Genomic DNA, 14850 nt, shown 5'->3' with positions numbered 1-14850 from the left:
CATACCACTACAGGTTTCATGTTGTTTAAATAAGAACTTTAGTTTTATTCACATACTACAGGTTTCATGTTGTTTAAATAAGAACTTTAGTTTTATTCACATACTACAGGTTCCATGTTGTTTAAATAAGAACTTTAGTTTTATTCACATACTACAGGTTTCATGTTGTTTAAATAAGAACTTTAGTTTTATTCACATACCACTACAGGTTACATGTTGTTTAAATAAGAACTTTAGTTTTATTCACATACCACTACATGTTTCATATTGTGTGATGATGGCCCGTCAATCAGACTGGCTTTTTTATGGGCCTTCTTTCTGGCCTTTCACACTGTGAAATGGACCAATGACTGCAGTAAACTGGAGGAGAGGTGTGGGGAGGTGGGAGGAGGTGTTTCTCCTCTCCAAGGACAAAGAGAACACTGGCCTAGTGGCCTACTACTAACTAGTGTCCTCCTGCTGCTCGTGCTCAGAGGAGAGGAGTCAGACCAGACCAGAGACCACACCAACACAGGAGGACACAACACAGACACACACTGCGACCACACGCACACTACCATGCAACTAGTATCAGTTCAACTTTTTAACTATCGGACCACTTTTTCAAAGTGACCTTCTGTTGTGAGAAAACATTCGCCTTGGCTAAGTTACAGGTAAGGATGTATATTATGTATAACTTCTGCCTTCTTGCGTGTGTGTGTGCGACAGAGAGTTGGGTTTGATTGATTGAATATTTTATTAGGCAGAAATGTAAAAACAGCACAAGTACAGTTAAAAACACTTTGTCTAAAAGGTCTGTTTTTTAAAAAGTCCATGCGGTCTTGTTTCAATTGAGGTCATTGGTAAAACATTCATTTAATTAGTTTTCTTTTAGTGAAAGCATTCAGAGTGGGGTCTCAAGATCAAATGTTTGGTTGCATCGTGGGAATGATTTCATCCCTCCTGACCACTAGAGTGTGCTTTATGCACAGGTCGAGTATATGATTGCCAAAGATACTCAGAAGATGACTCATTTCAAGCTGTGTGCAAAGCAGATTTTGCCAATGCACATTACAAAGCCTGACTCTACTCTTATTTTCTTCTATTCAAAATGTAAACTTTCTGTTGATTTGAATTATGAAGATCAGGACTGGGTCTGTCGAAACAGATTAGATTTGTCAAAGAGTAAAATCAACAGGAAGTTTTACTTATAATTCATTAATTTCTCCTACTACTCTGTGTCCTTTAGTCTTTCTGCATGGCTCGGTCTTGTCTCCATGCTTCGTTCATGTACGAGTCTCCCTCTTTTCTGAAAGGTGTCGCCTCGGATGGCCGTGATTTGAGGTTAGATTTAGGCAGAGTTTTTGTTAGTTCAAGGTTAGATTTAGAAATAGTTTCTGTGAGTGTAAGGTCAGGTTTAAGGTTATAGGTATAAGGTTAAGGATAGGCATATTAGGGGTGGTTTCCTGGCGAAACCCTTGGAAAAAAGGCATTCTACTTAATTTTTGTTTTAGTTTTTTCCCCTTACCTCCAGCCCTGGTCCCTTATACTGAGAATCTAAAAGAACAGTTACAAAACTCAAGAATAGTATCATAAAATGAAATACAAATAAGTTCTGCACTCCCTCATAGTACAGTGCAAAACGGATGACTCTGAATACTTTTTATTTACCCTGTAGCGTCTTTAATTTAGCAATATGTTTTATCATATGGCCCCATACACATTCACATTTTCCCAGTGATCCCTTCAAATTTAACTTTATTCATTTATTTCTCATGAGGTCTCTACATAATGATTAAGGGGCCAGTGTTGACTTCCACTCCAATTATATTCTTCTTCTCATATGTATATATAAATTAAGTATCTTAATCCTGTGTGTGTGTGTGTGTGTGTGTGTGTGTGTGTGTGTGTGTGTGTGTGTGTGTGTGTGTGTGTGTGTGTGTGTGTGTGTGTGTGTGTGTGTGTGTGTGTGTGTGTGTGTGTGTGTGTGTGTGTGTGTGTGTGTGTGTGTGTGTGTGTGTGTGTGTGTGTGTGTGTGTGTGTGCCCCCTACCAGACTCATCTGAGACGATAAGATTGAGCTTCAGATCAAACACAACTTCCAGTGAGGAGAACAGACTCTTTCCACAGCTACAGGAGGGAATACTGACCCAGACCACTGGAACCTGCTGCTGACTGTCAGCTTAATTTCTTGTATTTGAGCAGAGTGTTTGTAGCTTCACTCGGAGACAAAATGGCTTCCAACTCGTCTCTTCCAGAAGAGGATTATTCCTGTCCTGTGTGTCATGACATCTTTAAAGATCCTGTTGTCCTGTCATGCAGCCACAGCTTCTGTAAAGAATGTCTTCAGAATTGGTGGAGAGAGAAGAGAATAAATGAATGTCCAGTTTGTAAGGAAATACATTCAACGGATCATCCACCCCGTAACCTGGCTCTGAAGAACCTGTGTGAGGCCTTCATACAGGAGAGACATCAGAGAGCTTCAAAACGTCAGAGAACTTCTTCAGGGTCTGAGGATCTCTGCAGTCTGCATGCTGAGAAACTCAAACTCTTCTGTCAGGAATGTCAACAGCCAGTGTGTGTTGTGTGTCTTCATTCAGAAATACACACCAACCACAGTTTCAGACCAATCGATGAAGCTGCTCTGGATCACAAGGAGGAAGTCCAGAAATCACTGGAGACTTTAAAGGAGAAACTGAAGGTCTTTAATAAAGTTAAAATAAACTGTGACAAAACAAAAGAACACATTAAGGTCCAGGGCCGGTGTACAGAGAGGCAGATTAAAGACAAGATTAAAAAGCTTCATCAGTTTCTACAAAAGGAAGAGGAGGCCAGCATCACTGCACTGAGGGAGGAAGAGCAGCAGAAGAGTCAGATGATGAAGGAGAAGACTGAGGGTCTGAACAGAGACATATTAACCCTTTCAAACAACATCAGAGCCATAGAGGAGGAGCTGAGAGCTGAACACATCTCATTCCTGCACAACTACAAGACTACAATGGAAAGAGTCCAGTTCACACTGCAGGACCCACAGCTGGTCTCAGGAGCGATGATAGACGTGACCAAACACCTGGGCAACCAGACCTTCAAAGTCTGGAACAAGATGAAAGACATTGTCTCCTACACTCCTGTCATTCTGGACCTCAACACTGCCCATCCATTCCTCATCCTGTCTGATGATATGACCAGTGTGAGTTTGGTAGGACGACAGCAGCTTCCTGACAACCCAGAGAGGTTTGACTCTCTGCCCTTAGTCCTGGGTTCTGAGGGCTTTAACTCAGGGACCCACAGCTGGGATGTTGAGGTTGGAGACAATCCATCGTGGATTCTGGGTGTGTTAGCAGAGTCTTTTCAGAGAAAGGGAAAAGAACCGGGTCAAATGTGGGGTATAACGTTAAGGGAAGGTCAATACAAAGCAGGCAAAGTGTTTTCAGGGCTAACCACTCTTCTCTCATTGAAGCAGAAACCTCAGAAGATCAGAGTCCAGCTGGACTGGAATGAAGGAAAGCTGTCATTCTCTGATCCTGATACTAATACACACATACACACCTTGACACACACTTTCACTGACACGCTCTTTCCATTCATTTTTTGCCTTTCCCCTAGTTTCCCTTTGAAGATGTTACCAGGCTAGGTCAGTGTAACTCTGGAATGAAGTCGTTTTCTATCTCTGTATACAGATTATGGCTTCCACATCTTTTTGCATTGATGATTCATATGATGGTTCTCTTGTTGTTTGGATCACTGTTCCTCAACGTCGGGTACGGGGACCACCAAATGGACCCTTATGGGTCTTTAACTCTGAGATCTTAAATACACACAAGAGTTTACAGTGCCGATTTTGGAGATGTGTTCTTTTTCTCTTTAATCAAATGGGGGTCTGTGGCCTAATGCATCAACCCGGGGGCCCTTGAAATGGAAAACGTTGAGAATCTCTGGGTTAGATCATTGCAGGGCTCCATGAAAGTGTTTCTATTGAACACTTATTGATGTTGGTCATTTGTTTTTGAAGTGAATATCCCTCTTATTATTATGTTCCTCTGTTACCAGTTCAAGTATGAGGTTGCAATGTTTCTACTTTCAGTTTAGAGTTCTTTTAGTGGACAGTTAGTTAGTATGCCATGTGACCTGTGTCCCATCCCATGACCACTTAATTTGTTTTTGTTTTTTCATACTGTACACCTGTCTTTATGTTATACCCTGATGAAGACTCTTTGAGTCAAAATGTGTCAGAGTTCCTGTTGAAATAAAGAGTTTAAACTTGATCACAGTGCTTTTATTCCGTCAGGTCAGTCTAATTTTCCTTTTTAAGTGAGTTGTACATTCACTGCTTTTATTATTACAATAATAATGTTGAGGACTACGGGTGCGGTGTGTTACTCATTCATTCGACTATTATCGTAATTCGTTTCATCCATCATAAAGGGGAATGAAATAACACCAATTTGTGTTAACTTTGACCATTACTTAATGTTAAGTTGAAGTTGTATTTGTTAAGCTGTGTGTGTGTGTGTGTGTGTGTGTGTGTGTGTGTGTGTGTGTGTGTGTGTGTGTGTGTGTGCGTGTGCGTGTGCGTGTGCGTGTGCGTGTGCGTGTGCGTGTGCGTGTGCGCGTGCGCGTGCGTGTGCGTGTGTGTGTGAGAGTGTGAGTGTGTGTGTGTGTGCGCGCGCGCGGTCTTCAAGGAAACAAATAGGAACTCTCCGGTAATGTTAAAGCTTTAATGAGAGTCTAGTTCATCATTTACAAAATATAAAATCAAACCTACATGTTCTGCCTAACAGACCACCTTCAGGGCTAGCAGAAAAAAACACCACAAAACCAAGTCAATATATAACTATAGCATGAGCTCAATACTGTTGTGATAGGATGGATTTCTTTTTTTTTATCAACTTCACACAGTGCACAACGCCAACCTTGATTGATGGGACTGATCCTCCTTAAAACCACTGCAGACTTCTTTCATTTGAGCAAACTTACAGTATTTGATTCTAAAGCTCTGTGGGTTTTTTTTTTTGTAATTCAAATGTTTATTTGTTTTTCAATATGGTACAAAATGTAACTCCAGTGGTACAAAGCAGCATACAGCATAAAACAATACAGCCATCCCAAGAAATAAAAACAAAATACAAAATAAATGCTGTCTAGCAATCCCAATATCAGAAAAGGTTCATATATTATCCAAAAGCTCTGTTTAACAATAAAACCTAAATATAGGCTCCCTTTAACAAATCACACTGAAGACGGGAGACAGACATACACATGAAGACGTTTATGGATAATTCATTTACTGCTCTGTTTTCTTCTATAGTTTCATTTTAAGACTAATACCTCCACTATAAGAAAAAGTAAATACAAATGAAAAATAAAGACTCTTGGGAACACTGGTTCAAAGCAGTGGAACTGCACTATATTTGAATTGTTACAGGTTTTTCCATTGTAGTGACAGTGGGTGGCCAGAAGAGGGCAGTAAACTCAATCTTTTGAGTCATTATGATCCATGAGTCATTAGCAAGTCCAATTACATTACATTATTTAAGATCTATAACGTTCATCTTATCATTAAAACTTAGTTTTTATTTAATATCTCTACCATTAAGCTTATCATTATTACTTACTTACATTTCTGTGTCATTTTTCAAACATACAAAAAGAGATTGGGGATGAAAATATGACGTTATTGATAAAAGTTGTTATTATTGCCTTTATTCTCATTGTTCATGCGAGAAGTGATTGATTGATTGATTGATTAAATAAATACTATTATTAGATAAAATATAAACAGCACGGAAGTACAGTAACGCACCTGGGCTAAAAGGAATTATGGGAAAAGAATAATCATATTGAAATACATTTGATTTGATCAGCTCACATTAGGTGATCAGGATGTTATTAAAAGATTGTTTATATAAAACATTTTATCAGGTAATTATAGCATATAAGTATAGAGCAAAATATAGATCTGATATTTTCTTTTCTTATAGATTTTTTTGCTTTCTGAATCTCGTCCCTGACTACCAATACATTAAATTAATAGAAAACTGAAACTAATAAAAACTAAATCAGAACAAAGCTTTTCCACAAAATTAAAACTAAACCAAACTAGCAAAAACAGCTTTAAAAATGAATAAAAACTAAACTGAAAATATGAAGTGAAAACAAAAACTAATGAGAGATACTGTGTACCGAATTGCGTGATGTTTGGACAAAATCTGTAGGAATAGGCTACTGTCAACAAATGTGTTTTGCAAAAATCGGCCTCCTGGTGGCGCTATAACAGGCCCATTTGAAAATCTTGGGGCAGGGGTTCTGCTCTGGTGTCCAGGGAGTGTGTGTGCACAGTTTCGCTGCGATCAAGCCAACGGTGCCGGAGATTAGCTGTTCACAGACGGACACAAAGACGGACGGACAGGGTGCAAATCACTGGATCATTTCTGGAGAATAGGTTATATGAAGGTGAATACACAGCATTCACACCAGCAGTGACGCTCACTAATCTCTCAGTGGAGCAGAAACCTCAGACGATCAGAGTCCAGCTGGACTGGAATGAAGGAAAGCTGTCATTCTCTGATCCTGATACTAACACACACACATCTACACCTTCACACTCACTGTCACTGACAAACTCTTTCCATTCATTTTTATTTCTGGAGATACTCTGGAGATGATACCAAGGTCAGTGTAACTGTGGAACAACATAGTTAGACATGATGATGAGACATTACTCAATTTTAGGATCTTAATGATTGGGTTATGGTCTAGGTCTCTGGGACAATCAAGTAATACATAATTCATTGCTATAAATATATCTAATGTCTATTATCAATTGTCTATCATCAATACTTTCACATTATGATATCATGTTAATGTTGGTTAGTGATGGTTATGATATGTGAATGATGGTTAGTGATGGTTATTATATCATGTTAACGATCGTTAGTGATGCACTGGGTTAAGGGTTCAACAGTTAATGACACTACTTGATTGAATTGATTATAAAAAAATAATTTATTTCAAACAAATTGATATTTGAAAATAGCAGATCTACAAGCCCACAATGCTTGCTGAGTGACGATATTGTGCGACAAAATATAAAATGTGCCTTAAATTGTTAATCTGAATAAAAGATTTGGCCAATTGTAAACGTTGATGTTTGAACATTAAAATGTATCCAAATATTCTCATCGATTATGCGGTCAATCAAAAACAAAATCAATAGAATAATCGCTAAAAAGATAAGCCGTAGTTGCAGTCCTAATCCTCAGTGTTAGTTTAACTCTGAGAGTGTACACATGTAGAGTCCATTTGGTTCCATTTGTACACTCTCAGAGCTAGAGACCCACAAGGGTCCGTTTGGACCCCTGGTGGTCCCCAGACCTGACGTTGAGAAACGGACGGTCTCTGCTGAACATTTAACTGATGTTGGTCATTCATGTTGAACACTTAAGTTGTATTCTTTCCTCTGTTACCAGTTCAAATATATGAGGTTACATTTACATTTGTTTTCACCTGTAGGCCTATATTGATTCCACTGACATTTCACGTATTGAATAACCCTTCTCACATTGTTGTTTCTTTTTGTGTGCATCACCCTTTTATTGTCTCCGCCAGGCCGAAAGGCATGGCGAGAGAGTATGTTTTGCCCCCTGTCCGTCCGTCCGTCCGTCTGTCCGTGTGTCCGTCCGTGTGTCCGTCCGTCATTCTGACTGTGTACAGCTAATCTCCGGCACCGTTGGCTTGCTCGCAGTGAAACTGTGCACACGCACTCCATGGGCCTTTTATAGCGCCACCAGGAGGCCGATTTGTGCAAAACATATTTTTTGACAGTACTCCTACAGATTTTGTCCAAAAATACCGCAAATCGGTACACAGTATCTCTATAGTCATTAAACGAAACGGGTCTTTCAGATTTTTCATATTTCATCCTGATTGGCTAAAAATGACTTCCAAAGTTTGCAGGAGTGCTCCGTTTTGAACAAAATGCCTCAAATCATGAACACAGCATGCAATTTCCTTGAAACTTTGCACGCATATTTCCACTATGCCGAGGAAGAAATGCTACTTGAAAAATTTCAAATCAGCCCCATGGTGGCGCTATAACAGGCCGATTCATGTTTTTACCTATAACTGCACCGATCTGTGTAAAACTTTGTAAGCGCACTCCCCACAGGTCAAGGACAAACCTTTGCCCTGCATTTTTCACATCTGCCTTTTATAGCGCCACCAAGAGGTCGACTTATGTAAAACAATTTTTTTCATATTACTTCTTCCGATTTTATCAAAATTTCACGCAAATCAGTACACATGATCTCTATAGTCATGTGATCAAGACGAATGTGTTAGATTTTTCATATTCCATCATGATTGGCTAAGATTGACATCTAAAGTTTGCAGTAGTGGCTTGTTTTGAACAAAATGCCGCAAATCATGAACGCAGCGTCCGATTACGGTCAAACTTTGCACTCACATTCACACTATGTTGAGGAGCAAATGTCACCCAAAACACATATGGCCTATTATAGTGCCACCAGGAGGCCACAATAACCTACCTGACCTGGCGGAGACCTGTGCTCCGAGGAGCACTTTTTCTAGTTTATCCTGGCATGGCCAGACTGATATCACTGCGTAGATATTAGTCTGGAATCACACACACGGGGCCCAAGCTGAGAAATGGTAAATATGGTCTATTTATATTTCAACTTTCTTCAAAGAGCGCACGCACATGCACACACACACACACACACACGCACGCACGCACGCACGCACGCACGCACGCACGCACGCACACACGCACACACGCACACACACACACAAGTAATGGTCAAAGAAAGTTAATATAAATTGGTGTTATTTCACTCCCCTTTATAATAGATGAAATGAACTACGATATTTGTCGAATACATTGTATAGTAACGCACCCGTAGTCCTCAACATTATTATTGTAATAATAAAAGCAGTTGTAACCAGGTAGACCTGTTACTATGGCAGCATCAGCCAGGTGCTCCTTGTTTCAAATTAAGGGTGGGATTTATTGTCACAGGAGATAAAAGGTGAATTAGTAAGTTATGGTAAAAAGTATGCCCTTAGTCCATGCTGCTGTGTTCCTTCTCCTCCTCTGTTACGTCAGCCCAATGTATGGTACTGTATGTGTTGGTTATTTATATGATTGTTGGGTTTTAGTCTAGTGTATTTTAAAAGCTTGAATACTTTATGTTCATGAAGGATCTTTATGAAGGGAAAAGAATAAACAGCCTTTTTAAAATCATTCTATGGCTTTATTTCCATGCTCATCCTTGGTTAAACGAACCTGTGCATTGCATTGTTAAAGAGGACCTTCCCTCTAGAAAAAGGTGGCGTAGACATTGTATATTTTATTACTATTATTCCCTTTTAAAAAGCCGCCCCCTGCTACACAGTGAACGTACAACTCACTTAAAAAGACAATTAGTATAGACTGACCTGACGGAATAAAAGCATCCGAAGCACTCTGATCAAGTTTAAACTCTTTATTTCAACAGGAACTCTGACACATTTTGAGTCTTCATCAGCGTATACATTTAAAGACCAGTGTACAGTATGAAAAAACAAACTAAGTGGTCATGGGTTGGCACAAAGGTCAAATGGCATAATAGTAACTGTCCACTAAAAGAACTCTAAACTGAAAGTAGAAACAATACACAGGTATAAACAAATGAAATTTCAACCTCAAACTTGAACTGGTAACAGAGGAACACAATAAGGGTGAGTATTCACTTAAAAAAAAAAGACCAACGTCAATAAGTGTTCAATAGAAACACTTCCATGGAGCCCTACAAATGATCTAACCCAGAGACTCTCAACGTTTTCCATTTCAAGGACCCCCGGGTTGATGCATTAGGGATTAGGCCACAGACCCCCATTTGATTAAAGAACACATCTCCAAAATCTGCACTGTTTAAGATCTCAGAGTTAAAGACCCATAAGGGTCCTTTTGGTGGTCCCTGTACCCGACGTTGAGAAACAGTGATCCAAACAACAAGAGAACCATCATTAATACCCATCAAGAAAGAAGCAAAAATAATGAATCATCAATGCAAAAAGATGTGGGAGCCATAATCTGTGTACAGAGATAGAAAACGACTTTATTCCAGAGTTACACTGACCTTGCCTGGTAACATCTTCAGAGGGAAAGTACGAGGGCAAACGCAATAAATGTATGGAAAGAGTTTGTCAGTGAAAGTGTGTGTGAAGGTGTGGATGTGTGTGTTAGTATCAGGATCAGAGAATGACAGCTTTCCTTCATTCCAGTCCAGCTGGACTCTGATCCTCTGAGGTTTCTGCTTCACTGAGAGATCAGTGACTGACCCTGGTGAGGACTGTGCTGTGTAGTTACCTTTCAATGACCCCATTGCCCAGAGTTGATCCCGTCTATTTCCCTTTCTATGAAAAGACTCCACTAACACACCCAGCATCCAGTTAGTATTGTCTCCAACCTCAACATCCCAGCTGTGGGTCCCTGAGTTAAAGCCCTCAGAACCCAGGACAAAGGGCCCTTGGTCAAACCTCTCTGGGTTGTCAGGGACCTTCTGTGTTTCCCAACATCTCACACTGGTCAGATCATCAGACAGGATGAGTCTTGGATGGGCAGTGTTGGGGTCCAGAATGACAGGAGTGTAGGAGACAATGTCCTTCATCTTGTTCCAGACTCTGAAGGTCAGGTTGCCCAGGTGTTTGGTCAAGTCTATCATCGCTCCTGAGACCAACTGTGGGTCCTGGAGTGTGAACTGGACTCTTTCCATTGTGGTCTTGTAGTTCTGCAGGAATGAGATGTGTTCAGCTCTCAGCTCCTCCTCTATGGCTCTGATGGTGTTTGAAAGGGTTAATATGTCTCTGTTCAGACCCTCAATCTTCTCCTTCATCATCTGACTCTTCTGCTGCTCTTCCTCCCTCAGTGCAGTGATGCTGGCCTCCTCTTCCTCTTGTAAAAACTGATGCATCTTCTTAAACTGGTCTTTAATCTGCCTCTCTGTGTGCCGGGCCTGGACCTTAATGTGTTCTGTTGTTTGGTCAAAGTCACTTTTAACTTTATTAAAGACCTCCAGTTTCTCCTGTAAAGACTCCAGTGATTTCTGGACGTCCTCCTTGTGATCCAGAGCAGCTTCATCGATGGGTCTGAAACTGTGGTTGGTGTGTTTTTCTGAATGAAGACACACAACACACACTGGCTGTTGACATTCCTGACAGAAGAGTTTGAGTTTCTCAGCATGCAGACTGCAGAGATCCTCTGACCCTGATGAAGTTCTCTGACATTTTGAAGCTCTCTGATGTCTCTCCTGTATGAAGGCCTCGCACAGGTTCTTCAGAGCCAGGTTACGGGGTGGATGATCCGTTGAATGTATTTCCTTACAAACTGGACATTCATTTATTCCCTTCTCTCTCCACCAATTCTGAAGACATTCTTTACAGAAGCTGTGGCTGCATGACAGGAGAACAGGATCTTTAAAGATGTCACGACATACAGGACATTTAAGATCATCTTCTGGAAGAGAGGACATGGAAGCTATTTTGTCTCTGAGGGCGGATTCAGACTGGGTCCGATGAGTGAAGCTACAAATCTGGGAACCCATCGACAAAAAGAAGGAAAAAACAGCACCCTCTGCAGAGCCCTGAATCTGTCTTGAGAGATTATGAAGCTTCAAACACGCTGCTCAATACAGGAAGTCAGTCAGTGGTGATAACACTCCCTGCTCTAGAATGTTCCCTGAAGTTTACTTTCACTGTGAAACCTGGTTATGGTTAAAGTCCATTCAGCTGGTTCCAGTGGTCTGGGTCAGTATTCCCTCCTGTAGCTGTGGAAAGACAGTCTGTCCTCCTCACTGGAAGTTGTGAAGACCTGTTGCAAAGTACACACACACACACACACACACACACACACACACACACACACACACACACACACACACACACACACACACACACACACACACACACACACACACACACACACACACACACACACACACACACACACACACACACACACACACACAGGATTAAGAGGATTACTTAATTTACATATACGTATGAGAAGAATATCATTGGAGTGGAAGTCAACACTGGCCCCCAAAGCATCTGTAAAGACAGTTTTTATGAAAAAGAAATAAGAGCAGAGTCTGATTTTGTAATGTTATACATTGGCAACATTTACTTTACACACAGCTTGAAATGAGTCATCTTCAATGGAAACACTTTCGTTTTTTTCCAAAATGTTTAAAGGTAATTGGTCTGTTTGTATGTACTACAATTTAAAAAAAATCCTCCCTCTCTCTCTCTCACACACACACACCAGTGCGCGTTTGTACCGTATGCCATTTTCGGTGTTAGAACATTTAGGATTAAACATGAGGTAATACAGTAAAATTCGAGATATTGTCCTGTCATTGTCCTTGATGTCCAAAAGCCTCAAGATTCTTTCCTACTTCTCCTGGATTTCAACATTACAATTATCACCGGCGTTGCCAGATTTTGCGAGAGAAATAAGCAACCAGCCAGGTCTATGAAAACAAGCCCAAAAGAAGCGACTAGGCTATGGCTATTTGAAAATGCCGGGCGGTCGGGGATCCCCACTTCCACAGAGACTGTTAAACAATACATAAGATAATACAAATAATCCTGGATGTAATCAAGTAAAGATTACATCCTTGCATAATTCACCCAAGGCCTCATGGGACACTGGAAACTCGTGGATGAGATAGAAGTCCACAATGGAAACAAGTCCCCTGGACTTTTTTTTGACATCCTTTTAGCTTTAATATTGTGGTATATTAAAATAGCATAGTTCTAGAGATACTTGATATGAACACACATAAGGACTTACAGAGCCTGGTTTGAACCACACAAAAGAACAGGCCTCGAAAACTCACCCCCCACTGAACACATGCACAGGAAGCTCTGATGGTCAATGATGAAACAGTGATCTAAACAGCACTATAGTCTTTGTACTTATACATTCATTCATACATAATATCATATACCATTATACATTAATATACCAGCACCCATATTGTAATGCACTCACATTACAATGCAACCATGCATATTGCCAATGATGGGCTATGGATGATACATTCTATTGGTGATTATGTGCAACTTAAAGACCTGATACTGAGTGGCACAAAGCAGACATTCCTAAGTAGATAAACAACAATAGCTGTCTTGTCGGAAATGCAGGACAGATGCCACACAGTTAATGATCTCTAGGATCTTGGGGGTTGCCCTTTCACACGCACAAACATACGTGCACACTGAAGTACATCCTTGCATGCGCACACACATACATAGGACACACACCGTTAGACATCTGGATCTCAACACAAACACACCTCGTGCACAAGCTTAGAAAACAGTGTGCATGTACACACACACTGAGTCTAAATATCCACTCTGAGTTCACTTCTGTCTCTTGTCCTGCTGAAGATGCCATTTGATGTTCTCTTTACTCTCCTTAAATAAAGTAAACAAAGTAGAAGTAATGCCTGGACTCTTTCATTCTTCTTAAACAAGGGCAAATAGTCCCACAGATGAATGCACTTTACCACAATATCTTACTGTATCACGTGCCGTTTTACGTTTCTGACAAATAAAGTATTCAATCAAAGTCAAGTTAAAGTACAGGTAGAACAAGAAATCTCTTAGGCATGCAGCTATGTTGTTTATCAGAGGGCATTGTGCAAGAATGCAGAAGGCATACATATACAACACATCCTTACCTGTAACTTGGCCACGGCGAATGTTTCCTCACAACAGAAGGTCACTTTGAAAAAGCGGTCTGATAATAGCTGAACTGAAATGATACTATAGTTGCATGGTGGTGTGCGAGTGTGGTCGCGTTGTGTGTCTGTGTGTGCCTGTGTTGTTGTGTCCTCCTGTGCAGTGTGTTGGTCTGACTCTGAGCAGCAGGAGGACAGAAGGCCACTGGCCAGTGTGTTCTCTTTGTCCTTGGAGAGGAGAAACACCTCCTTCCACCTCCCCACACCTCTCCCCCGGTTTACTGCAGTCATTGGTCCATTTCAGTGTGAAAGGCCAGAAGGCTCATAACAAAAGCATAATCACGCAACATGAAACCTGTAGTATGTGAATAAAACTAACGTTTTTATTTAAACAACATGAAACCTGTAGTAGGCTATGTGAATAAAAATAACGTTTTTATTTAAACAACATGAAACATGTAGTATGTGAATAAAACAAAAGTTTTTATTTAAACAACATGAAACATGTAGTATGTGAATAAAACAAAAGTTTTTATTTAAACAACATGAAACATGTAGTATGTGAATAAAACAAAAGTTTGTATTTAAACAAACGTTATGACGATACGCCGACCTTCAAATGTCTGGAACAGAAGCATAATGGCAAATCATTTTCTTACATTCCAGATTCATAAGGGCACAATTTTGCATTACTCAACTCAATTAAACATTTTTACATCACATTATTATAGTCTTTTTTAACAGCAGTAGCTTAACTGTATGGACATACAGTATATTTTGTCATACTCTGGGTAGTATTGACAAAGTACAAAGCATATGCAGACAGGGATTTGGAGCTGGGGTCACTACCGTGTGTGTGTGTGTGTGTGTGTGTGTGTGTGTGTGTGTGTGTGTGTGTGCGTGCGTGTGTGTCAGGGTTATTCTAGTTAAAGGAGAATTCCGGACAAATTAAGTGTTATCTTTCATGTCTCGTTACTCACCTAGCGACGTAAAAAGTGGCGTTCTTTTTTTCCATATATTCCCCTGTCGTCATTTTTTAAACACCCTCCGTTGTTATAATGGGAGCGCGAGGGTTAGTGAAGTTCGTCTATTATAACCGACGCAATGTTATTTTTTTCTCTACTACG

The 14850-nt window shown here is 40.3% G+C and overlaps 2 protein-coding genes across 2 annotated transcripts; one reads left to right on the top strand and one right to left on the bottom strand.

Annotated features, from left to right (window-relative positions):
- Positions 1–2211: 2211 nt before the first annotated feature.
- Positions 2212–3612, top strand: LOC308103875 (E3 ubiquitin-protein ligase TRIM39-like; the record flags this gene model as incomplete). Its single annotated transcript, XM_080454082.1, has 1 exon — positions 2212–3612. The coding sequence occupies one exon, from the start codon at positions 2212–2214 to the stop codon at positions 3610–3612; it is 1401 nt and encodes a 466-aa protein (XP_080310208.1).
- A 6484-nt stretch (positions 3613–10096) lies between these two features.
- On the bottom strand, positions 10097–11509 carry LOC308103874 (nuclear factor 7, ovary-like; the record flags this gene model as incomplete). The annotated part of the gene is made up of 1 exon (XM_080454081.1): positions 10097–11509. The coding sequence occupies one exon, from the start codon at positions 11507–11509 to the stop codon at positions 10097–10099; it is 1413 nt and encodes a 470-aa protein (XP_080310207.1).
- Between the last annotated feature and the right edge of the window lie 3341 nt (positions 11510–14850).

The sequence above is a fragment of the Gymnoscopelus braueri genome (genome assembly GCF_963280865.1).
Source record: "Gymnoscopelus braueri genome assembly, chromosome: 16".
NCBI classification, from domain to species: domain Eukaryota; kingdom Metazoa; phylum Chordata; class Actinopteri; order Myctophiformes; family Myctophidae; genus Gymnoscopelus; species Gymnoscopelus braueri.
This window is presented reverse-complemented; position numbering and strand designations above follow the sequence as displayed.